Source organism: Paroedura picta, chromosome 4, assembly GCF_049243985.1.
Source record: "Paroedura picta isolate Pp20150507F chromosome 4, Ppicta_v3.0, whole genome shotgun sequence".
NCBI lineage: Eukaryota > Metazoa > Chordata > Lepidosauria > Squamata > Gekkonidae > Paroedura > Paroedura picta.
Genome location: NC_135372.1, coordinates 73,214,675 through 73,240,648, shown reverse-complemented (window position 1 = coordinate 73,240,648; position 25,974 = coordinate 73,214,675). Strand labels below are relative to the sequence as shown.

The window sequence follows — 25,974 nt, the reverse complement described above, 5'->3', positions numbered from 1 at the left end:
AAAAAGGAGGAACACAAAGTTTGAGTCCAGTGGCACCTTTAAGACCAGCCAAGTTTTATTCAAGGTGTAAGCGTATAACTGAGGAAGAGTCTGTGTACAGGAAAGCTCATCCCTTGAATAAAACTTGGTTGGTCTTAAAGGTGCCACAAGACTCAAACTTTGCTCTATTGGTAAAGATATAATTTAGAATGATTACTGAGATTGTGCAGACACTTTGGCCAGTGGAGAAGCACAGCACTGACTACATAATCTTATGTATTTGTCTTATTTTACAGATTTACCTGAGCGGCCTGTCAATTTAGCCTGCTTCATATATGAACATTCAAATAATATGAGGTGCACTTGGGATCCAGGCAAAGACACACATTTAAACACTAGATACAACTTGTATTTGAAGAGGTAAGAGGGCTGGATGCTTCGATTTAAATTGTAAAGCATTTTCCTAAGGAGAGGAACTTCTGCACCATGAAGAAATGATTACGCTCAAGAGAGCAAAAGGACAGTGGGGCCTCATTGCACGCACTTGTGTGTAATATCTAGCAGGTCTCCAAAACTAGGTTACTTGCATACTAAACTGAGGATCCAGAGATGACAGAACAGCCCTTGATGCTTTGGTCTGACTATGTGGGCTACCATGTGGTCACAATCAGCAACCACAAGTCAGTCGTGATCATTCACATCTTGTGCCCCTGGTAACTGGAAACAGATGAAGTGTCCTACTTGCACTTTCTGAAAAGTCAGGTTGCTGCATCTATTCCCTGTTCTAGCACCAATATCATTTTTTAAAAGAGTGTCTCTGTCCTTTGCTAGTATTCCCACACAGCTTGGATCAGACTATAGGGCCTCCCAGAAAAGGAATCTCTCATTTCACTAACCAAAGTGCTTCTTGAAACTAAAAAGCTATATTCCATGGTTATAGCAGCTAAAGTAGTCCAGACTAGGGCAAAGTCTGCACTTACTTTGTTTATTCCATTGTCAGTCCTGTTGAATTCAGATCGCTTTGAACTCTGGTCTTCCTCTCCCCCCACCTCCCCATTGAAACAGGAAAGTGTTCTGCACGTGGTTAGGGTAGTTTAGAAGGGGGGGAGCCATGCACAGCTTTTCTTGAAGGGGGGGAGAGGATCGAAGAAGGCAGAGGAGGGAGAAGTATATATAGGTTTAGTAACCCCCCCCCCAAAAAAAAAGCCCAGAAAATGCCATTATCATATTTTCTATATTGAATACAGATTATCTAATCACAATCCTGGTGAGGATTATACTTGTTCTACTGTCCTTGCAACAACAACAACAACAACAACAACAAGAACCCACACACAGTGATTGTGATTCTGCGCTGCAGCCTTGTTGTGCTGGCCTTTGCCACAGGGGGGCGCTAGGTTATGCTGCTGGGCCAGACCACTGAATAGACTCAGGCAAGATTTGCCATTGATTTTAATGGCTCCATTATTTCCTATGGAATTTAGTATTCTGAAATATTGCCAAATCCAAATACCAGTACCAGTATCATATTCAGGATTATCAGCAAATACTGACATTTTTCAGGCCAAATATACCCAAACCTAAAATTATTGCTTTTCTCCCCTTATACAAGCCTAATCTAGACATGTCAGAGCTTAGAAGATAAGTGGGGTTATTCGTGGTCAGTACATGAAAGGAAGACCACAATGGAGGCAATGCAAAGTATGGCTGCTTATCTTGTGTTCTGAAAACCCCTTGAGGAATCACCATAACATGGTTGTGCCTTGACAGGGCATTGTTTGTTGGTTGAGTTTTTTTGTTATATGTCACAGTCAGTGTTCTACAATTCAAGATCTAGCCAACTTCTAGGGAACTGCAAATGTACAAGATTCTAGCTGTTTCAAGCAACAGTGTCTTCTGGAGTAAGCTGGTGATATTTGCTAAATGCCCAGAATGTCCAGGTGTTTCTTGAAACTTCTAGGCATTGCTCTGAGGGCACTACCTCCAATGGCAACTGGCATGATAGCAAACTTCTTTTCCCAGATTCAGTTGGGTAACTGTGTTGATCTGAAGCAGCAGAACAAATTTAGAGTCCAGGGGCACCTCTAAGACCAACAGAGGTTTATTCAAGGTACGAGGTTTCGGGTGCACACACTCTTCCTCAGATATAATGATTCCATGACATTATATCTGAGGAAGTGGGTGTGTACACAAAAGCTCATACCTTGAATAAAAGTTTGCTGGTCTTAAAAGATGCCATCGGACTCTAAATCTGTTCGTCTTCTCCCAGAGGCACTCCAACTCTATTTGTAGGTCTTGGTATTTTGTGATTTTTCTTTCTTTTCTATTCTGTTGTCTCCTGGGATTGCAATTTCAACGATTCAAAGCCTATTTCTCATTTTTATACCACTGTGATACCAGGGATGTTCTGCTCAAGGTGTTTATCTGTTTGTAATTGGAAGTCCCAAATAATCTTTGTTTCTTCATTCTCCATTACTATTAATATGGTTGGTATCAAAAAAGAATTTTGTGTATACAAAGTGCTTACAAACATAGAAGGGAGTCCATAGACCTTTCCCTTGTATTTGAAAATGTGTGCCTACATTGCTGAACAAGTTAATCAACTCCCCAGATCTCCATCAGTGTTAGAAAAGTGACTACTTCACAGTTTACTTACTTAATGTTTTAATTTTGGTTGCATAGGCAATGCAGTTTTCCTAAATGGCTAAGTTATACTTGGGGCCAGAACTGCAGCAAAAAAAGAAATTAGGTACAATGACCCCCACCTCATTTTTGTGCCAGTAGAAAGCATGTAGAAGAATCATGGTGGAACAAGGGCTCTGGAGGGTCATTGCACCTCACCTACCCCTTGCACATGTGGCTTCTTTCCCACAGGGATAGTTCTGTGACCCCTGGAAATATATGAGAAGGGAGTTTATGCAGAGTGGCGCCTTTTTGAGTGCCATAGAATCCAACCCAGAGGTTCATAGCTATAGCAGAATAATCTGTACCTTGATATATTTTGACCTTTACAGTTTACAGACCGACGAGAACAATATCTTTCCTTCAAGCAGCCATTTTTGTGTCATCCCTCTGACCAGTCTGCAGAAAAACCAAAATGTTTCTATTCAGGTCTATGCTGAAAATGACCTAGGAGCAGTTCATTCGGATCCCTTACATGTTGACCTCACAGAGATAGGTAATGTATAGTCATTCAGAGAGGCATTTTGCAAAAAGCAGGGATATGTGTTAGTTGTCATCTAACATATAACTAGCTTAATATTACTGTGATCATGACAGATAAGTGAAGATGAGACTTCTGAAGAACACTATTCTAGTCTATATTGCTAATTGTATAAGAGACCTGCTTTGCATGTACAGACATAGATTCTAATCTATATTTTGAAAACTGCAGTAGTTTAATTATTACAGTACTTGGTGCAGCTCTTGGAAACAGCATGATTAAAGAATAGTCTACATAAGAGATGATGTCTCAACAAGAATTCCCTTCACTCCTAGACCTTAAACAATCCTGCACCTGGTATAAAGTTGAATGGACACTTTGGCATAATCCTCTGTGTGACTATCCTAATTCTAAACTATTTGAGAATGGCACTAGCAGATCATTGTAGTCACGATTGAGTTCAACTAAATTGAAGTAGCACCTGACCTTTAATGTCCACACTGAAAATACCTGGAAGTTAGTTGAGGCACCACCTAATAGTGCTGCTGTTTGCCATCAAGATAGACTGTTTTCATTTAGCCATAACTACTTAAACTATTTTACCTCTATTTTGCACTGCCACCCCATAAGCATTTTCAGAGCAAGAGACTAACAGAGGGTTGGGAGCCCAGCCCTGATTCAGCCTTTCCTAAGAATATCCTGCCAGCATTTTCACTGCTGAAGAAATTATTTCCATAGCCAGCTGCATTAAATTCCCATAATACTTAAATACGTATCGTACTTGGAATGACATTCATTTCAGTAGGAGAAAACAAAGTTATGCACAATTTCTTTTGTTTTGTTTCTCATTTGCAAAGTGCAGTTAAATCACAGCCAAATCAAGAATCCAGATACTAAGACAAAGAAAGCTATCTGTTCACAACCATAAACAATATATTTTATGGAGTTTTCTTGTGAACCACCACAAGCCACCTTGGTCCAGGAGTGGCGGTCAATAAATTCAATAAATAAATAAAATAATTGTCTCTTCACCAAATTGTCATCACAAACCAACCAATAATTAGCTATTTGCTGTTTTTGTTATTGTTGTTCTATCTTTCCCTCAAGCAACTCCAAGGAGCATATAGAATTGTCTTTCCTCACAGTCCTGTGAAGTAGGCAATAGGGCAGTTACTTCAAGGGAAGCCCATAAGGGGTCCTTGGCTGTGGTGATTTGAACTTCAGCATCCTGTGCCAACCCTAAATCCACTACATCAGCTCTAGTTGTAATTATATCATTAGAATACTGCCTGGTCGATGCTATCTAGTATCAGTCTTCATGTTTTAAAAAAGTGTGCTTTTTCAGAAGTGTGCTTTTTTTCAAGAAAACCATTAGTTTAAACAGAAAGCCTCATCTGCTTCTCTCCGAGTTTAGAGATTTTTTTGAACATTTTCTTCAGGGCAAATTTTCTTCAGTGCATAGACTAGGTCTAATGTATCACATTAAAAAAATAAACCTTAATTCACATATCACTTGTAGAGATACCGGCAACACCAGCTATAACCCAGGTTGAAACTGTGGACTATCCAGCATTTATGACTGTAATCAAGTGGGAGAAGCAAACTGCACTTGGTGACACCCATTGTGAAGAGCGTCATAAGGAGATGACAAGTGAAACTTGGCTTGTGAGTCCTCACTCAAGCAACGGCTTATTAGAACAAGCTAGAGGCTGGGAAGTACTGATCCATATTGGGAAGATACACAAACAACTGACCTGTTGTTTTTCTGTTTTAGGTTAGAGAATTGATTACTGAAAAGGATCATTACACTGAGTACAATTTAGATGCAAACACTAAGTATGAGTTCCAAGTTAGATGCAAGTTAATTCAAGCTGGAAAATTTTGGAGTGCCTGGAGTAAACCTATAATATATATGACTCCAGAAGCTGGTGAGTATCAGAGCTCTCTCTTTCCCATCCTCCTTACTCAAGTAAAGAGAGGGTGGTAATGAAACAAGATCAAGCAATTTATGCTGCAATTAGCCCACCCATGTGAGTTTATATATATATTTCAGCACCACATTGTAAATGTACAAAATAACCCTAGTACAAAGGAAGCTATGCTTATGTTAGCTCAGGAACAGAAGTACTTGATTTTAATCTTTGCCTGTGGTCTTATTTCCTGTGACATCTTCAGCAAAACATAAAAAATTGGGGTAGCATGTCTTACCTCAATGCATTATGAATATGAAAACTCTATAGAAAATTCCCACATAAATATATAGAAAATATTTCTACTGGTTTCAGTTTTATGCAGGATAATATGGACTGGAAGCCAAATTCATAAATTGGGAAGTCAAATGATCATACCCTGTCTGCCCCATTGTAGATAAATCAATATTATCTTTTTTCCTTTTGTTCATGCAGACAATTTGCTCTTATACATCGCACAGCACAAGTATCCAGGGTCCACAGAAATATTTTTTGAAAATAACATCTGGCCATTGTTTCTTAAATAGGCCCAATCCATGTAAATCAGATCCCCCCCCCAAAAAAAGTTCTCTAACATGGAGAATTAGAGAAAGACCCTAAAATTCCTGCTTGGTGCTATATACTGAAAATCAACTATTTCTGTTGTTAGATGTAAGGTGAAGAACCTGCTGTGACCATCCTTAGACTTGTATGTCTGTCTTCACCCAGAGGGCTTCTGGATCACTAGGTTTCATCATCAGCTAACAGAGAAGAGGCCCAACAAATTATATCACCAGCTCCTAGTGGTGGTTAAGAGTTGTAGAAGACTGCAGTGGAACTGGCAGAAGAGAAAGCCTATTGTGCTGCTGTGGAACCAGCCCATTTTAATGTGCCAGCCCAGACCTCAAATGGGCACAACCATTTCCCAGCCTTGGTACTGCCATAAAAAGATTTTTAAAACAGCTCCCCTCATTAGCTTCAAGGGATTATGTTGCATTCCACAATTAATTATTTACTGATTCTAAGCCAAAACTCCAAGTAACCAAAGTTACTGTGTAGTTTATTTAAAAGCAGAAAGAAATACGATGGTTAGCTTTTTTGTTTCTTTTAAATATGCAGAACCATCTTCAGTACTTGATGTGTGGAGATATTTGGGACCAAACTATCCGAACGGTAGCCAAGAGGTAACCATCTTGATCAAGGTGACACTATTTTTCTTTCCAGATTGTGAACATTTCAAATCGTTCTCTCTGTTAATGTTGAAAAACTGTGATTTTTAAAGAGATTTTTAAAGATGGTCTCATTTTCATGGGTCAAATTCAGAAAGGCATGTGAAAGTTGAAATATGAAACAACTCCTTCGGTTGGAGCCAATTCCAAAGGGAATCCATCCTATGGTTGCATACCACCTCAGTTTAGTCTTTGCTTTACGGAGTAACAAAATTACAGGATTATATACAGGAAACATTGGCCTGGAATCTCCATGGTGGGAAGTTTATTTATTTACTATTTAGTTTTTTATCCTGCCCTTTCTGAGCAGACTCAGGGTGGATTAAAATCACATAAATAGAATTCTAAAATACAAATAAATTTGATTCAGATTAAACAAAATATTCCTAACCTGGTACTGGGTTAAAGCATGATTATACAGTAAATTATACCTTTTCTTTTTATGGAAAACAATATACTAATTCCAGATACTTACTTGTTTAATCATTGATCTAATATTCCAACACCATTATGTAGTAATATTTCTGTATTTTATCCATAATATTTTAATTATTATCCTTTGCTATTAATTTGTATAGTTTTCAGCTTATGTATCACTAGACAGGTCAAACTGACTGAATAAACCTAATAGATAACCTGGGGCAGTGGGGGGCTGGTATGACCTCCCTAAGGAATGTAGTTTGGCAGGTACAGGCAGAGAGGCCACTGAGATCTGATGTCAGTTGCCTGGTGGAACTTGCAAGCCCAGCAGAACTGTCTAAGGTCCTGCAGGGTTCTGATCTCATTTGGCAGTATTGAGGTCTGGCTCTGGTTGATGCCAGCTTGAGTTCTGTAGGGTAGTCTTTTTCAACCTTTTGACCATGGAGTAACCCCTGAAAAACTCTTCAGGCTTCGAGTAACCCCAGAACTGATGCCAATTGGCCACACCTCCCTGCCACACCTCCGGACATCACCTGTTTACAGTATGCATGACATCACTAATAATATAAAATGCTCATAATCTTCATTGTGAGACTTGTCACTTTACTATTAAATAGAATTATATGTGGTTAGTTTTATAATTTAGATCTCCAATATGTGCTTTTAATTTTTTTTCTTAGCACAAATAAATTTAAACTCAGAAAAGTAAAGGCCATGACTTATTGGTAAAGCATCTGCTTGGCATACAGAAAGTCCTGTGCTCAGTCCCCGGTCTCTCCAGTTAAAGGAATCAGGTGGCAGGTGATGTGAACCACTGGAGAACCACTGCCATTTTGAGCAGACAAGAGTGACTCTGATTCAGCATAAGGTAGATTTATGTGTGCAAGTGAAAAGCCATCGGAGGCGGGCAGTGCAGTTTGGATATATGAAAGGGCAGCAGAGAAAGTGGATTTTCCTCATTCAGATGGGCTGTCATGCTTTCCTTGCACACATTGGTGTGTGTCTGTGTTATATGTTCTTCAGCTAATAAGGAACTGCTGGTTTAATCACATTCTTCTAATGGATACTGTGACACTTAAATTGATCTTTAAAGGCAATTATTTTGCTATTTCTTCTAGCCACTTCATCCAAAAGAGAGCAGAGGGCAAATTCTGGGCTACAAAGTGTTCTGTGAAATCCAAGGAAAAAATACGAGTTTATGTAATACAACAGAGACAAAATGCAAAATTTTAGTGCCTCCAACAGTGACTTATGTCTTTGTGACAGCACAGAATTCAAAAGGGAGTTCCAAACCTGCAAATGTTACGGTGAACCAACAGTCCTTTAATTCCCAAGTTAAGTGATAATACTACATTAAAAAGAACTGAACATTGTTTTGAAATATTTTATTAAAGAAAGATAGAAATTGTATGAGATTATCTGATATGAGGAGTATATTCACTTATTCACTTTCAAAGATTTGATGGCACTTAAGTCTTTGGAAGGGAAGGCACAATTTCCAGCGATTCTCACTGCTGCCTGTAAACCTTCACTTTGCCACTGATGCTGTTCCTGGGAGTATGCAGACCCTAGAACAAAATGTTAGGATGCTGAGTGAATGGCAGTGGGAGAGTTAATAGGGATTGGATACAACTTACATCTTACAACTTACAAGTAGCCTTGAGCCCGATGCAGCATGTATATATACATATATATATATACATATACACACACACACACACACACACATATATATGTACCAAATTAGCTTTTTATATATGATTAAAATGCAAAAATTAGTCATTGTTATTTATAATGAATTTCCTGCCCATACCATTATTCTTTACATCTGTGTATTCCTCGTTCATTTCAAAAGTATTTTTTTATTGTTTCATGATGCAAAACTCCTTTCCCTTTCAAAATGGGCTCTAGAATTCCTGGAAGGGGAATTGGTTCAAATCCACTCTTCTCTGGTTTTGCCCCTGTAGATTTTCCACCCCCTACCCATGCGCAAATAAGAGATGAATTGAAGGGGATTTCTATTATGTGGGAACCTCCTGTATATAGTGAGAAACCGGTGTTGTGGTTCGTAGTAGAGTGGACTTATGCAGGTTGGCATAGTCATCACCATCATGACATTCTGTGGAAGAAAGTCCCTAGCTGGAACACAACAACGTATATGTCAGGTAAGCGAGAGCACTGTTGCCTCTGCCCCCATTCCTCTTTCTCCATGAGCGGATGAGATGCTCCCTTCCTTAGTGCACAGAGTAGAAATTGATGCTATTAACTTTTAGTAGAATCAAAACTGACAAAGTCCGAGTGGCAAGTGGTCATCCTACCTAGAAAGCTCATCACGGAATCTAGTGTTTTTGACGATTATTTTATTGTACCATCTCAGCAATACATGTGCTCCTGCCTCAGTGAGGATCCTTTCCCTGTAATGAAACAGTAGATTTTCCTCTCTGAAATCCACTATGCCACAGCTTTTTAATACTAAAGTGTCATCTTTTTCAGAAGACATCAGAATGAAGAGTTACTTTAGCATTTTGGTGTATGCTGTGTACCATGATGGAATCAGCAAGGCATGTTCTGTACAAAGCCATCCAGATGACCTATGTAAGTACAAGGCTGTTGTGGAGATAGGACTGCTGCATCATATGCCTTTTGAGCATATATAAGAACATAAGAGAAGTTATGTTACATCAGGCCAATGGCCCATCCAGTTCAACACTCTGTGTCACACAGTGGCCAAAAAACAGGTGCCATCAGGGGATCCACCATCGGGGCCAGGATTCCAGAAGCCTCTCGTGCCAAGAATACATCGTTGCCCCAGACATCGTGCTCCATCTGTATGTTGTGGCTAATAATCTCTGATGGACTCTGCTCCGTATGTTTATCCAATCCCCTCTTGAAGCTTTCTTTGCTTGTCGCTGCCTCCACTTCTTGTGGCAGTGAATTCCAAGTGTTAATTGTTCTTTGAGTGATCTGTTTTCAATCCCCTTCCTAATAATCCCCAGCATTGCCTTTGGCTTTTTAATTGCAGTTGCACATTGAATGGACTTGTGTAGTCAAATCTCTCTAATTAAAGGAGAAGAGAGGCTACTGTCTTTCATTTGTATATACAAATTGGAATATTGCAAAAGATTTTGAGATGAGGCGGCCTAATCACTATAATCTAATTTTCTTCTGAGATTTGTAGAGTCCACTGAAACCACAGGGTGGCAGTATTTCATGAGCAATTCTGTCAACTTTATTTTAGTCCGCTGCTTTTCAACGGCTATTCACATTTAAACAAAATCTCCATGTGGAGCATTACTCAGTTGCTGGTGGAGGCTACATGATCAGCATTTCCAGCATTAAGGACATTTCCAATCTATTTGGTTCTGTGGAAATCTGGAGTGAAAATGAGGGAATACCAAGGTCCATTCTGCACAGTGTTTATGTTGCTGAAGTCTCACCATTGTGTAATGCTTTTTTTTAACATTACGCACGACATCGTACACAAAGTGCAACACTCCTGCAACACTCCCACAAAAATCGCTTCATTGTAGCTCTTTTCGGGGAATCCATAAAAGGATAGCACTCAGATTCAGCTACATTGCCGGTTGTGCGGAATGGCCCAAACATTTTCTGTGTGGTGTGGTATGTGATACTTAAAAATGCCACTGTTCATTTGCCAAAGACTTTGCAGTCTGTTTTCTTCAAAAGTGAGATGTTAAAGAATATTTCCCTTTCTGGACCAAATCTTTTTATTGTAATGCCTCATAGAGACAGCCCTTCTGGAATGTGTTGCCTGAAGGAATGGCTTCACATTTCTAGCTTGTCCAGCTCTTATTAACCCATAAACCAAGAAACAGAGGTAAAGAAAATGCAGTGTTCCTGAGCCAGAAACCCATAGGGATTTCCCACCGACAGCTGTAGACTGAATTGAAGGTATACTGAATACATCATAACCCTTGTAAATGATTACATTATGTGGGTTAAATCTGCATAAATATGTCTAGAAGCACTAGTTCTAAAGAAATAGTCGCTTTTTCTTGTTTTCAAAAAATTGGCAAGCCCAGAAAACCTGAGGTGCTTTTCAACTGCATCATCAAAAATGGAATATCTTTTTTAAAAAGATACTTTGAATTTACTATAAGCAAGACTAGAGATAATCCTGGCTAGCCTTTCATATGAATAATAGATTGTAACTACCAGAGTAGCAACCATGAGCCCAGCTGAAGCTGTATAGGAATGATGAAAATGTTCTTAACCTCACATGGAAGAAAGAGGTAAAATACCTGCTTCTTATATTTGTGATTGATAGAAGTAGGATGTGGAATTACCCAACACAGACATTGTCTAGCCCCCAAACTGCAATCAAAATAGCAACTATATTGACAGGATCCATGGCTCAGCTGTGCACCAACTAATGTGATGTTTTATACCACCCTTAATACTGCTTTGCCTTATTGTAATGGGGTATCTCAATACAGATTGTGTGTAGACATAAATGCAAAGCATTGTTCAGATGAAAGTGCTGAAGGATGTTGTCTCTTAGAAAACCTGGGGAAGCAGATACTTGAGGGTGACTGGGAATGGATATGAGAGAACATGCTGCTAAGGTTAATATTGGCAGATCTGAAAAAGAATGGCTTTAAAACTCAATATCAATGGTATTGAACACCACATCAATTAATAATTGCTGGCAATGTTAGGTAAGTCTGGCGGTTTTGCAGACTTTTGGGGATTGGGGTGATATAATATCTGTTATTACAGATATGGCCAGTTCCCTAATTATCTTGCTTGATGTGGTAGAGCTGAATGCTTGATTATAATTTATAATACCATTTGGACTACAATAGTGATCATTACATTCATGAAATGTAGTAGATGTAGAGCTCATCTAATTAGTTCAGGCTAGCCTGGTCACAACAAAAGCAAATCAGGGTCAGTACTGGCTTGTATTTGGGTGGGAAATTACCAAGAAAATCCAGAGCTGCTACACAGGGGCAGGTAATGGCAAAGAAAGAAGGAAAGAAGGGAAAAAAGGAAAGAAAGATCTTGAGTTGGGAAGTTTTGTTGAGAAACAGTCACTGTTATAATATATTGAAATGGCAATTTTCTGGATGATGTAAAACACCATTTTTCTGTAATAAGAGTTAATTTAATTTTTAGCGACTTCTGAGTCACTTGAGACAGTAAAAAACTGCAAGGGGAAGGAGAGTGTTAAAAGGAGTGTTAGTGCTAACTGCCACTTTCATTTCCTTTCTCTTTATCAGTGAAAAGGTTTCCAGATGGACATGTTGGTAATACTCCAGAAAGCATGTCTCCAGTTTCCTACGGTAAGGAAGGACTATGACAAGCTTGGGGTGGGGGTGGGGGGTAGGGAGAGAGGTTTCTCTCTGACCATAAATGGGAGGTACTTACCAACTAGCGATGGCATCTCAAAGTGGTAGGAACTGTAAGCCACATCCACTGACGTTATTCAAGGGAAATGAAAGCTTAGGGTATTTTCACAGATCTAGCTTTAGATCAGTTTCATGGAGGAATCTAGGACTCTATTCTACTTGTTTGGTAGATTTTTAAAAATTATCAGTACAATGGCTACCTCTCAGAAAGGGTAGGAAGTTATTTGGCAGTACTTGAGTGTTAGGTAGTTGTCTACCAGTAGCTAAAAGCCATGTAACACTATCCCAAGGGTAGTCAAACTGCGGCCCTCCAGATGTCCATGGACTACAATTCCCAAGAGCCCCCTGCCAGCAAATGCTGGCAGGGGGCTCATGGGAATTGTAGTCCATGGACATCTGGAGGGCCGCAGTTTGACTACCCCTGCACTATCCTGTCATCCTACGGAAAATGAGAAAGGTCCCAAATTTTGACCATACATGTTCATCTACACTTTTTGCTGAAGTATGTGCTAGGAATTGCCTGCTTTACCTTTTCCTCTGCCAACTGAAATGGAAGGAAAGGAGAAAGAACTGTGTTCCATGTCTTACTAACATACCGATGTCTGCCCCCAGGTTGCTAGATATTCTGGACAGGTTTACCAAAGAAGGCCTCGATTCCAATAAACTAGAATACTTGCAAAGGAATAAATTCAACTGAGTATTTATTTGCTTCATTTATAAACCTGCCTTTCTCTCCAGTGGAGACTCACAATGGTCTATTTCATTCTCATTTCCTCCATTTTCTCCCTATAACAACCATCTTCCTTTACCCCTACCACCCCTGGGGGGTCTTAAACACAGCACTTGAATAGAAGGCTGACAGAAAGGGGCTGACAACTGAGAGGAAATTTGTCATGCCAAGGTGGGCACCTCACCAGTAGCACAATGATTCATCCAGCGGTGCACTGAAGTCCCTTCCAGCATAACCAGAGGAGAGACATCAGTAACAGCAGTGATGTCCTAGCAGTTTAGGCCAACTGTTAGAGCCTCTTTACTGATGCCCTGTCAGCACCTGAAGCCATGCTGGAAGTGATGCTGACTCTTCCTTCCACCCCTGTTTGTCTCTCGTTACCTAGATGAGCAGCAGAAGGAAGAGCCTTCTGGGGGTGGGAGATATCCTATCCCTAGCAGACAAATGATAACCCTTGTTGAATATAATTCTCTTGCTATAATCCTATAACATGTGTAACTGCACCCCTAAATTCCTAGCATTTATTTTTAGGAAATAAAATCAAGTCCTTTCCCTTCTGGCAACATAAGAGGAAAGGCGTGTTTCTGCAATTGAAAGTACTAGAAAAATATTTTAAAATGAAATCTGAGAATTTAGAAAACTTGTTACATGTATTGTTATAGTTACATTGATAGAACAATATTTAATTGCCAATTGTATGCATACATACTAGTGGGGACCAAAAAGACACTTGAGGGGAGGGGGCATTCCTTATACCTTTGTATCCTCTCCTTGTCCCCCACTTCTCTGCCTCTCACTCTTTCTCTATCCTGCCACCCCTTCTCTTACTCTTTCCCCCCATTCCTGTCACTGTTTCTGCTCCCTACCCATCACTCTTCCTCTCTTTTTCTGCCTTCCCAGCTCCATCACCCTCTTTCTCTCCCCCACGCCATCACTCTCCCTTTCTGCTCCCCACCCCAGTAACCCCCCCATCACTATCAATGAGAGTCCAATGCAGCTCCTTTCAACTCACTCCTCCCCACACACATAGCCGCTCTCAGCAGCTTGCCCAGTGCAACTCCAGGCAGGCCTGCTGAGGCTTCCTCCCAGCTGCTTTCAGCACGGGTCCACACGCATTTCACTGGTCTTGAAGGATCACCCAGCACATCTCTGGATGGGCCTAACATGGCTCCTCCCATGCACATTGCTGCTTTTGGCACCCTGCCCAGCACTACTTCCTCCACAAATTACACACACACATTGTCCTGTTTGGCAGCTTACCAGGCATGACTCCAGGCTCCTCTGTTGCAGAAGCAGCCCCCCCCCCCCATGGTACATATGTTATCTGCCCATGTGCAGATAATGCTTAATTTAATTTGGTGGGGATTTAACCCCCCCCTCCACCAAATGCATTTTATAACATTTAAGATTTTTCTGCAAATCTAAAGTATCCCCCCACCAAACATTTACAGAGAGCTATCAGTTTGATGCTCTATTTGTATCCTTTCTAGAAGAATTTTGTTGGCCTTTGTCGAAAACAAGATACTGGATTCAATTTTATGTTCTTGATATGTTTACCACCTTGCATCTTTACTGTAATAAAAACTGTTTCAGCCTGCAAATGATGAAGCAAAAAAGAAAGCTATATTTATTTTAAGGGTGTAAATAAGTCCTAGTGCTTAGTTAAGTAACAATTAAAACACAGAAGCTAATAATTCTGAGAAACACAGAGCAGGAAACCCCCCTCCCCTAGAATCTCAGAAACTGATTCAGAGAAGCTACAGTTTAACAATTAATGTCAGATCACACCTTAGATGTAGAAACTGTTAGGCTACCCAAGATTTTAAAAGGCAGAAAAATCTCAGAGTTACATCTTGGACTATTCCAAAGCCATAGCTTTGGCTTTAGAATCAAAAGATAGGTCATACTTTTTATTAGGAACTACAAAAACAAAACTTTGTGGAAACTTTCAAGTTCTCCAGAACATATCATCAAACTGAATATTTAAAAAGGGGGTGGGGGTGAGAAAAATGTTTCATGCCCTGATCTTCTCTGCATCCTGTGGCGAATATCAGGCAGAATTGAACTGATAAATGGTGCTTGTTGGTGCCAATATAAAATTGCAGCTCTGGGAAGAAGAGAGAATGGCAACATGTGGCTTTAATTACAGAACACATGTTTAGGCCGTACCTGACAGAGTAAGCCTTAGCCCCACCCCCTATGGAATATGGGGATGATAATACTGACCTACCACACAGCTGTGTTATAAGGATTCCAAATTGGACAGATTCATTAGAGAAATAAAACATTGATTTCAATATGGCCTATTCTGAGTCAGCTCCTCAGATATGGGGAGGGAAATTAAATTGGGGGTTCTAATTAAGAGAATGATTACTAGGGCAGAGTCTGCACTTACTTTGTTTATTCCATTGTCAATCCTGTTGAATTCAGATCGCGTTGAACTCGAGTCTTCCTCTCCCCCCCCTCCCCATTGAAACAGGAAAGTCTTCTGCACGTGGTTAGGGAGGCTCAGAAGAGGGGGGGAGGCAAATGGAGACTCTTTCTCTGTTTTCTTGAAGGGGGGAGAGGATCCAAGAAGTCAGAGGAGGGAGGAAAAAATCCTTTCTTTACTTGAAGGGGTGTGTGTGTAAGAGGATCGAAGAAGGCAGAAAAAAAATCCAAGACCAACAGAAGTTGAGAGAAATTAGGGGCTTCTCCTTTAAGGCAGGCTTATCACATGACCACCTGTGGCCAATCATGGGTTCCCTACCACGGAGGAGAGCCCAGATTCAAAACAATGTGATTTTATCATATATTCAGGATTAAAAGCACTCTAAGATATTGCACAATAAAGGTAGGGTCACTCCGGATCAATCCATCTTGCTGCAGAAGGAAAATTTAAATTGCCCAAAATCCAAACGGAAATCCCATTCTGTGTCGAGGGCAGGGGCTGAATTGACCTGGGGTTGGAATAAAAGCTCCGTGCAGTTTTTACATGTGATGAAGCACCCCTCCTTCTATCAGCTAGGTATCCATGCTCTGTTTTAAAACTTTACTGTGAACAAATAATCACTCATTGGGGTCCAGTTACTATGGCCACCCGAACATAAAGAGAGACCATTACACCAAGGGGCTTTACGCACCGGGATCTTTGTAGCAAATTGGTCACTGAATGAAAAATCGCCATTTAAAATAGTGGAATTCATTGTTATGCATACCTGCCTTTGTAGTGGAATCCAGTTGCGTTTTGTAGCGTTTCCCACAGGCTTCCGGTCTCGGCAGAAATCGCTAGAAAGGAAGCACTATTGCCGAGCTCGTCCCGCCCCTGGCCGTCAAGCAGCCAATGGGCAGCCGTTAGCATGCTCCCAAACAGCCCCTTTCCCTTTAAGAAAGGTTTTTTTTAAAAAAAAAAACAGACCCATTGCAACAAATCTGTGTTAATTCATTGCAACGGAGAGACCCATCCAGCTGCCTGGTGTGTTTGAGCTGTCGTTTGATCATTGCCACGCTCCCTCCGAGTGAAAAAAAAAATCCCCCCCCCCTCTCACGGGCCCGATTTTCGGCTGAATGAATGTGTAAAAAATAAAGGGAAAATACATCAGCAAACGGGCTTCTCTGTTCTTTGTGCTTAGTGACTGAAGGGGAGGGACTGAAGCCGGGGAAGCCTCTAAACTGAAAGAGGCTCGCTGGTGCGTTTATCCCCGCTCGCTCGGAGAAAAAAAAATGGCGATCGCTTCGCCGGAAGATCAGAGAAGAGAGCCAGGGGGAGGGACTTTGTAGAAACCGCAACAATGTTAACGCACAGGTCTTTTTCGCTAGTGTTGCAGATTGGTTGCAGGAGTGTATCGCTTTCCGGAGGGTGAATCCACTTTTGGGGATTTCCCTGAAAGCGCTACAAGGAAGCGCTTTTTGCAGATTGGTTTCAGGTGTGTGGCAGATTGTCGACGACGTTGTGCATAACAGCAAATCAGTAGCGTTTTCAATTGGCAACCATTGTGCTATTTTGAAGGCGTGCAAAAAGCCTCCAAGAATCCCAAAAAGAGATCTAATGAGGGAATGTTTTACTGTTGTGGTGTGATACCACAGCAACACAGAAGTGTAACTTTTTTTTTTAAGTGATCTGGTATTGTTGCATTTCCCCATTTTTTAAAAATTAATTTCAGGGATTCAGGAAGACAAAAGTTTGAGTCCTCGAAACAACCACTGTGGCTTGCGGTGATTGACAAGCTGAAGAGTGGAGGGAGGGGGAGAAGGTTGGGTTGTTCTCGCTTGCTGCCTCGTCAGGAGGCAAAAAGCCACAACAAAGTGGTGGGAAAACGCAGGATGGGGGTCTCCCATCGGGAATCTTGCAAATGCGTGGCTTCCAACCGCATGTTTGTAAGCAGGAGGCAGCACATGTTTTACACCTCCGTGCAGAATCAGTCTCTGTATAAGCAACAGGAACAGGACGGACAGTGGCAAAAGGTAAAACAGACTCAGAGAGAAGTCATTTGAAGTAAAGATTAGCTGATTTTGATAACAAGGTTATGGTCTGCAGGCTGGGCAATAGAGAAGGCAATCTTTTAAGTTCCCAACTGTAAGCCATTGAGGGGTTTAAAGGTAAGAACCAGCACTTTGAATTGTGCCCAAAGAGAAATGAGCAACCAGTGTGGGTTTTTTTAAACACTGGAGCAATACAGTCCTTGTTTGACTACTACATTTTGGATCAGCTGAAGTTTCTCCTTATTTCCATTCCCCACCAACTCTTTCCAGGGGATGGTGGTGAACTGCTTGAAAATCGCCTCTTTATAGATTCATCCTGCATCTCAGATAAGGTGATATGTGAATGGAAGCACATGTGGTTCATACAGATCACATCTCCGAGTTTCAGATTTGCTTAGTTATTTTAAAACTAAGCAGAGACAAGATCAAATCCTATGTTGTATTATCTGCAGTGGTTTTACAATGCACCCCCTAAGCACTCAGGGAAAATCATATACATAAAAATATTTTGTTCAGGGTACCCTGAATATATATGGATTAGCTTTATGAAAACATCTACAAGCTTCCCTTTCTCACTAACTATTCAGGAAGCACATACAGTGCAGTATAAAACAGGGACTAGGTACCAGCTGCTGTTTAGTCTGTCATCATCACCACTTTTTTTTTTTTTTTACAGATAATGAGATTGGTGTTTTATTGGGAATTGGCGTTGGAGTGGCCCTCTTATCTTTAATTCTTTTGGCTTTGATCTCTAAGAAGTCATTCAGAAAAAGGTAAACATTGGGGTTTTTCCCTAGCCTTGGCTCAAGCTTTTTTTTTTTTTTATAATAATTTTATTGTTTATTATTATATAAAGCATTTACAGAGAAGTTGTAAAGAAAAAGCGACCAGTTGATATGGTTTGCCATCTCTTTTAACATAGATATTTAGTTCCCGTCACATATTATTCCTAATCTAGAAGTTTTTACCATTTTTCTTAGCCAAGTGATTGTTAATACATATGAGAGTATGATCTGTTATAGGAATACATTCTGTTATTATCTTAAATGATATTAGGTCAGTCTCCTTCATAAATTTGCCCTGACCCAAGAATTACTACTGTCGTCTTGTTAATGCCTATAAAATATGGTTTGTCATCCTCTTTTAGCATACATATTAACATACATATTCAATTCCCATCGCATATTAATCCTGATCTAGGAGTTATTACCATCTTTCTTAACAAAGTAGTTATTGATACATAGGAGGGTATAATCTATTATAAGGATATATTCTATTATTGTCTTAAATGATATAAGGTCAGTTCCCTTCATATATTGGACCTGTCCTAAAGGTTACTACTGCTATTTTTCCCACAGGAAGCCAGGAGAATACTCCATTGTTCAGCTCATCTTTCAGGTGGTCGCAGAAAATGAAATTGTGTTTTTTTCCATAGTAGAGTATTTCTGATTGTCCTTCTGTCAGGGTCAAAGAAATCTCTTACTTGATTCTTGCTTGTAATCGCCTTTGAGGGGGCTCTGAATCCTTTGTCAATCTGGATCTCTTCCTCTGGTCGCACAGAAATATCTCCTGATAGCTTCCTAGTTGCTGTCGCTTTTGAATAGACTCTTTTTATTTTGCTGATCCAAGTCATTTCCTGCTCTGAATAGACTTCCAGGTTTTCGGTACTTTCCTTCCGTGAATCTGTTTTCCCAGGTTCTTTAAAGGTACTTTGGGTTTTTACATCTCTGGCACTCTCTCCCTCCAGTTGATTAACTTCCAGACATTGAAGTTTCACTTGATTTACTGTTAGCTGAGCTACGTCATCAGCTGGTCTCTCCGGACATTGGGCTCCATCCAAAAGCTCCCCCTTAGTCCCACGAATTTCCTTTTCCAGCTTATTGACTGCTTTCAGTATCTCTGAGTTTCCTTTGCATAACAAATGGAAAAGCTGTGCCTTAGTTAATTCTTCCATAGTTCTAGGCAGTCACAAACTATAAACAGAAAGTCTCGTGAGGTCTCGCGGGAGCACGAGCGATCCCAAATTATCAGTTTGTCGATCTCCGTATCAAGTCAAATTCCCCCACTGAACTTTCACCAATAAATCTTCAAAGCACTCTCTTTGTTTGGTTAATGGGTATAATTAGCTGGGAGTCTCTCACTCGGCGAAAGAAGGAATTCGCTTGTGAATTGGTTGAGGGGGGGGAGGGAAGAGCTTGTGGGAGAAGAGAGAGAAAAGCCAGAAAGCTTTCAATTCTTACTGTTGCAGATTCCAGCTTCTGTCAGCTTCTGCTCCTGTCGATCTGGTAAATGATGGTCTGGGAAGAATGTAAGGTCATCTGGTCGTTTCAAGCTTGTAAAGTTGTTTGCGACAAAGACGCCATCGTGACCTTGAGCACAAGCCGCTATTAATCCAGGGAGGTCTTCCTATCTCCCCACGGATCTGTAGGACCCTCAGGATGCCGTTCCCGGTTCCTGGGGCGATCGGTGAGCAGATTTGCGTATCTGCTCAGGTCAGCCAGGTGCAGAAGCTCCTGACCCTCGGCATGGCTTAAGAGCTGAACAGAAGTCCAGCTTTTTTTTATGGCGCCATCTTCAGTTCTGAACTGAAGAACTGAAGTTGGCTCAAGCTTTTCAACCTTTAAGAATGTGCGCATAATTATTCTTTTCATGTATATTTCCCTCAATGGAGCAAGATGATAATTATTAGTTAGGTAATCCAAATTTAACTAGCTAAGTCAATAAGCCAAGTTGTCACCATGTAAAGCTGTTGTCTAGCATGACTTCTGTGTCCTCTTGTTACAAACAGCCACTGACTTCATCAATTCTATGGCCATCTTGAACAAAAGTGTTCATTCCACCTCAAAAGAATTTGTCAGGGACCTGCTTACAGTTGCTACTGGCCACTTCCTGTTCTGTCAAAATTCAGAACTGAAGATTTGGGGGTGGAGTGGCCACATATGCGGTTTTCATTTGGCAATACTTTCAAACCAGCAGTTTCCCCACATCAAAACTGAAATTAAAGTTTCAGAAGATTGTGCCACCTCAGCTAGGGAAACTTTGAATCCACCTGTACTTTGTCATTGATATGCATTATTTGAATAGGACTTATTTCAGCAAGAAACTTGTTTAGGATTTGGTGGTACAGTCAACCTGAGATTTGATTCCTGAATAGTTTTAGGCTGAAACAAATGACATGGTGGCTGACTCATAATTTCAGTTGTGGAAAAATAGGATGTGAAGCAATTTGAGGTGGGAGAGTAGTGAGCAGAACTAGAAAATTCAGCAGGCAGAAAATTATCTGAAGAGGGGAGTGCTCTGTAGGGAGGGATTGCTGACTGGAGAAGCGATTCAGGTCGTTCTCCCACCTGCCATTGATCCACTAAAAATCCCTCCAGTTCCATATCTGCTTTAAATGTTTTGTAAGTGACTTGTGTTTGAAGACAAGGGCTTGTGCCCATAACATGTTGTTCTGCTCTTAGTCTGCCTTGAAAAGCACCAAAATATTTTGCACAATCATAAAATTAAATAATGATCAATAATTGACAAATATTGTTAACATTGTATTTTAAAGGGTTAGCACAGTGCTTATTTCAGTGACACCCAAGTGGCTACTTGAAGATTATCCTCAAGTGCAGAAGAGCAGTGTGATCACAATGCTTCAGGTAACTTAGCAGGCCAAATATCTATGCTTTTAATACACTTGACCATACTTGGGAGGAGGGTGCTTCTTTTTGCAGAAATCACTAAATGGCATATTCCAAAAATCCTAGGCATAAATGTTTACTTCTCATGTCTGACAGGTGCACATTATATTGTAGATCACTTTGGGCATTACTTCTCATCCTCCTGTCTCTGTGTGATATTCCTATCACCACACAATCAAAGTAATTTATTTGCATTTATTTGAACTCAAAATCTCCTAGTCATGAAAATAGAACCCGTTAGAAAGTGGCAAGATCAAGACATGCTCAACATGTGAAATATGCGTATATCTCTTCACACATTACAAAGTAAATGGATTGGATTCAAGACCTCATCTCTCATGTAAGAAATTCTCCTTTATTCCCATGTGTGCAGTACCTGATTCAGATAAAGACTGTGTCATGTGTGGGGAATTGGATTTCCTCCCCCCGCACACACACACACCATTTTCCTGATCTGATAAAATCCTAGGGGAAATCCTGTTGGGAAAACTTATGAGTGTACACATGGATATCCCTAATGGGTCAAACAGAAGGATCCCACGACCCCTAAAGGTTGGAAAATGGGATGGGGAAAATACTGAAGACCCTTCTCCACAAGTGCCAGAGTCATAATACAAATTGGGAACAACATGCATAGGAACTGAGGAGAAACTGCAGTTCATATGTGATTATTACATGGGAAACTGGGGTATTTGGGAACATGATTTTGGACCAAGCCTGGATAATTCATAATGTGTGAAGAGACCATCTACAGGTATAAGTGTGGTTCATAATACAGCAAAGTTTTAACAATTCTATTAAAATATTAAAATTCTATTAAAAAACAATTATATTAAAATTCTAAAGCCTTTGATTGTGTGGAGCACAACAAATTGTGGCAAGTTCTTAAAGAGATGGGAATACCACAGCATTTTATTTGTCTCTTGAGAAATTTATATGCAGGTCAAGAAGCAACAGTGAGAACTGAGCATGGAATCACTGATTGATTCAAAATTGAGAAAGGAGTTCGGCAAGGCTGTATACTGTTGCCTTGCCTATTTAACTTGTATGCGGAGCACATCACGAGAAAGGCGGGATTAGAGGAGTCACAAATTGGGATCAAGATTGCAGGGAGAAATATCAACAACCTCAGATATGCAGATGATACCATTCTAATGGCAGAAAGTGAAGAGGAACTAAAGAGCCTGTTGATGCGGTGAAGGAGGAGAGTGCAAAAGTTGGCTTGAAACTCAACATCAGGAAAACGATGATCATGGCATCCGGCCCTCTCAATTCCTGGCAAATAGATGGGGAAGAAATAGAGATAGTGACAGATTTTATTTTCCTGGGCTCCAAGATCACTGCAGATGGGGACTGCAGCAAAGAAATTAAAAGACGCTTGCTCATGGGGAAGAAAGCTATGGCAAATCTAGACAGCATCCTAAAAAGCAGAGACATCACCCTGCCAACAAAAGTGTGTTTAGTCAAGGCTATGGTATTCCCAGTTGCAATGTATGGCTGCGAAAGTTGGACCATAAGGAAGGCCGAGCGTCAAAGAATTGAGGCTTTTGAACTCTGTGCTGGAGAAGACTCTTGTAAGTCCCTTGGACTGCAAGGCGAACAAACCGGTCAGTCCTAGAGGAGATCAACCCTGACTGCTCCTTAGAAGACCAGATCCTGAAGATTAAACTCAAGTACTTTGGCCACCTCATGAGAAGGAAGGACTCCCTGGAGAAGAGCCTAATGCTGGGAGCGATTGAGGGCAAAAGAAGAAGGGGACAACAGAGAATGAGGTGGCTGGATGGAGTCACTGAAGCAGTAGGTGCAAGCTTAAATGGACAGGAATGGTAGAGGACAGGAAGGCCTGGAGGATCATGAGTGTATCAATGGGGTCGCGAAGGGTCAGACACGACTTCTCACATAACAAGAACAACATAAAATATTTATACTTCATATTTCTTTTGTGGTTCAAAATATGGTTAAAGCATTTATTCTCCTCCCCAAGAAGGGCTGATTCTGTACTTACTTTGTTTATTCCGTTGTGGATCCTGCTGAATTGAACTTAGTCTTCCTCTATCCCCCCCCCATTGAAACATAAAATGTTCTGCGTGTGATTAGGGAAGTTCAGAAGGGAGGGGAAGCCAAGCGCAGCAAAAGCCTCTTTCTATGCTTGAACAGGAGGGGGGAGGATTAGAGACAGCAGAGGATGGGGAATAAATCCAAGAGGAAAATCTCTGCTAAGAGAAGTTAGGGCTTCTAGAACTTCTGCTGAGAGAAGTTAGGGCTTCCCCTTTAAGGGAAGCCTTGCAATCTGGGAACCAGAAACTGATACCCTGGCCATTCAGGGCTTTTCTGCAGTGTTGGAGGCTCAGCAGCAAGTTATTTCAGGGAAAGCAGACAGCTGCACACTTACTCATGCCAATTTTTCAAATATTGAGGGTTATATCCACTCCAGGATATCATAGGGGAATGGTAGGGTCACTTCAGATCAATCATGCTTGTTGTAGATGAAAAATTTAAATTGCCCCACATAAAAATTGAAATCACATTCAGTGTAGACTGCATGGATTGAATCAACCAGGGATTGGAATAAAAGCGCCGTGTAGATTCAGCCAAGATGACTTAAATTTAAAATATTAAGGACTTTCAGTGACAGAGCCCCTCCTTGGAAAGCTAGTTCCAAAAGAGCAGAGGCCACTACAGAAAAAAGCTGGCATAAGCATATGCCATATTGGCCACCTTAAAAGGGGGAAAGTGGCAAGCAGAAGACCACAGTTGGTTCATTGAGATATACCAGAAGAGACAGTCTAGCAGATGTATATCTCCTAGGTAAAATTTCTGGAAATTTTGACACCATGAGGAAAAGGGGATTCCCCAGTTTTTCTGGAAGAAATATGGAAACATTAAATGCATCATTAATAATATAAGAACTTTATTTTAATAGCCTGCCCTTCACTGGTTAGCGTATAGCATATCTTAAATTCTATCCTCCCTAGCACCTGTAGTGAAAATCACGGAAGAAAATTGTATCTCAAGGTGATAGGTGAAATGTGTTATCTTTCCTTCCATTCCATCTATGTTGCTGAATCACAATTATATGTATTATGTTAAGTGAGAAATATGTTTCCTAAATTCCTTGTAATACACCTTGGGTGTCTCTCTGTAAGGTGTCTCTTCTGATCTGTCATTAGAGAAGTGGAGTTTGACTCAGGCTGAGATATCTGCAGGTGTCTACTCTGGGCAGAGAGCTTGGCAGCCATCTAAGAAATGACAATGTCACTGGAGAAAGGCCAGGCCACCTGCAGCTATATGCCTGTGCTTTGATGAGATAGGGACTGTGGGACAGATAAGGGCGTAATGCCAGGTTTGGCTCCTGGCCATTTTCCCCATCTCACCTCGCCTAATTTAGACTTTAAACATCACACCTGCTTTAAAATATACACACACAGAAAGGCAGGGGGAAAGTATGCGAATTTCTAAAACCTTATCTGATGGGATATGACTAGATAGCCTTATCAGGATTGAAAAGTGACTGTATGAAGAGTAGATAGGAAAATGATCTAATTGAGGGGGGGGGGACTGTATAATTGTATAAAACCAGGCATCAGAGGCAGCTCAGTCAGTCTACTGGCTGGGGATGACTCTCTCTCCCATCTGGGATGACTCTGCTGCCAAGAGCAGGAAGAGGCTCCTGATAAGCTGCCCAAGAGGAGAGGTAACCTTGCTGCCACTCTCATTGCAGCTGCAGTAGCTCTGGGCCAGGAAATTCTCTGCTGGGAGGGGGGAACCTGATAATGGCCAAGAGACAGAAGCAATTCTGGTGGGTTTTGTGTTTGTTTAAGTATGTGTAAATAAATAATTTGCCTGCTAATGGAGGCTAATAAAGTGGTGGATCCCTTTTCCACTTTGCTCCAGATCCAATAAAGAACCTTTGCCAGAGTCCTTTTGGCAATACAGCACATTACACACACAGGCCATAATCCAGCTAATGATAAATGCTACAATCCTGTGCATATTTTCCAGAAAGTAAGTACCATTGTAGCAGGATTTATTTCTGAGTAAATTTATTATTTATTATTTATTTATTATTTAAATTTATATACCACCGTTCCTGATTGGGCCCACGGCAGTTCACATAATAAAAGAATAAAAGCACAATAAAACCCATAAAAACCCATAATTACAATTACTAAAGGTGCAAGACAGCAAGCAGAAAAAACTAAAGTCACCCTCTGGACCAGCCAGGGCCGGCCTTCTGACTGTCTTACTGGTGAGAGTGGGGAGACAGATCTATTTATTAACAGATGGACAGAAGGACATGGGGGATCTCAGATTGAATAGCGGGCCCTGCCCTGGCCTCAACCGTATGCCTGGTGGAAGAGCTCCGTCTTGCAGGCCTTGCAAAAACATGCACAGCATCATTTTCTGAGACCCACTGGAAGATATGGAACAAGTTAACCATGATTAACATGATTTGACTTGGAAATATTCACAATTAACTTAATGTACTGGGTCAGTATTAATTGCATGGGTTTTACTTGAATAAAGCACACAGAACTTATGTTGGTTACATGCTCTGCAAGTGGATTCCTGCTCATGAAATAGAACATTCCCACTTTCCATTATAGTCTCTCTTCCCCCCCCCCCCAAATGCTGCCCTGTGTTCAGAGAACATCTGAGAACAGCCATGGACCTCATGTGGAGGTGTGCAGGTAGAAACTGGCAAAAATCTCCACATCTGCTGGTTAAAGTGTCCTCACACTATCAGAAATGGAATGTAGAAATGGAATGGAACAACTTACTTTCACATTTCCATGTTCTCATAATTGTTATATAGACATGTAAAAGTTTTCATAGAAATCTCACGTCCTTTTACTGCAGTTGATACTGCAGTAGTGGGTTTGCGATTAACTCTTGACTGATGGTTAATTGGTTTCTGTTTCCTTTGTTGCGTTCATTATGTTAAAATTGCAATTTTAGTATTGTCACAATTTTCCATAATTGTT

The 25,974-nt window shown here is 40.7% G+C and overlaps 1 protein-coding gene across 6 annotated transcripts in view; it reads left to right on the top strand.

Annotated features, from left to right (window-relative positions):
* IL23R (interleukin 23 receptor) overlaps positions 1-25,974 on the top strand; it is a 41,114-nt gene that overhangs the window by 12,410 nt on the left and 2,730 nt on the right. For 3 of the 6 annotated variants that reach the window (XM_077333395.1, XM_077333396.1, XM_077333397.1), the window contains 11 exons: positions 276-399; positions 2,994-3,157; positions 4,662-4,807; positions 4,917-5,070; positions 6,211-6,293; positions 7,859-8,075; positions 8,708-8,905; positions 9,234-9,335; positions 11,984-12,046; positions 17,980-18,076; positions 20,857-20,947. In XM_077333395.1, coding sequence (XP_077189510.1) covers positions 276-399; positions 2,994-3,157; positions 4,662-4,807; positions 4,917-5,070; positions 6,211-6,293; positions 7,859-8,075; positions 8,708-8,905; positions 9,234-9,335; positions 11,984-12,046; positions 17,980-18,076; positions 20,857-20,947 — 1,439 coding nt within the window. Of the gene's footprint in view, positions 1-275; positions 400-2,993; positions 3,158-4,661; positions 4,808-4,916; positions 5,071-6,210; positions 6,294-7,858; positions 8,076-8,707; positions 8,906-9,233; positions 9,336-11,983; positions 12,047-17,979; positions 18,077-20,856; positions 20,948-21,917; positions 25,697-25,974 lie in introns of those variants that run through there. The other 3 variants (XM_077333399.1, XM_077333398.1, XM_077333400.1) reach the window with 3 other exon arrangements.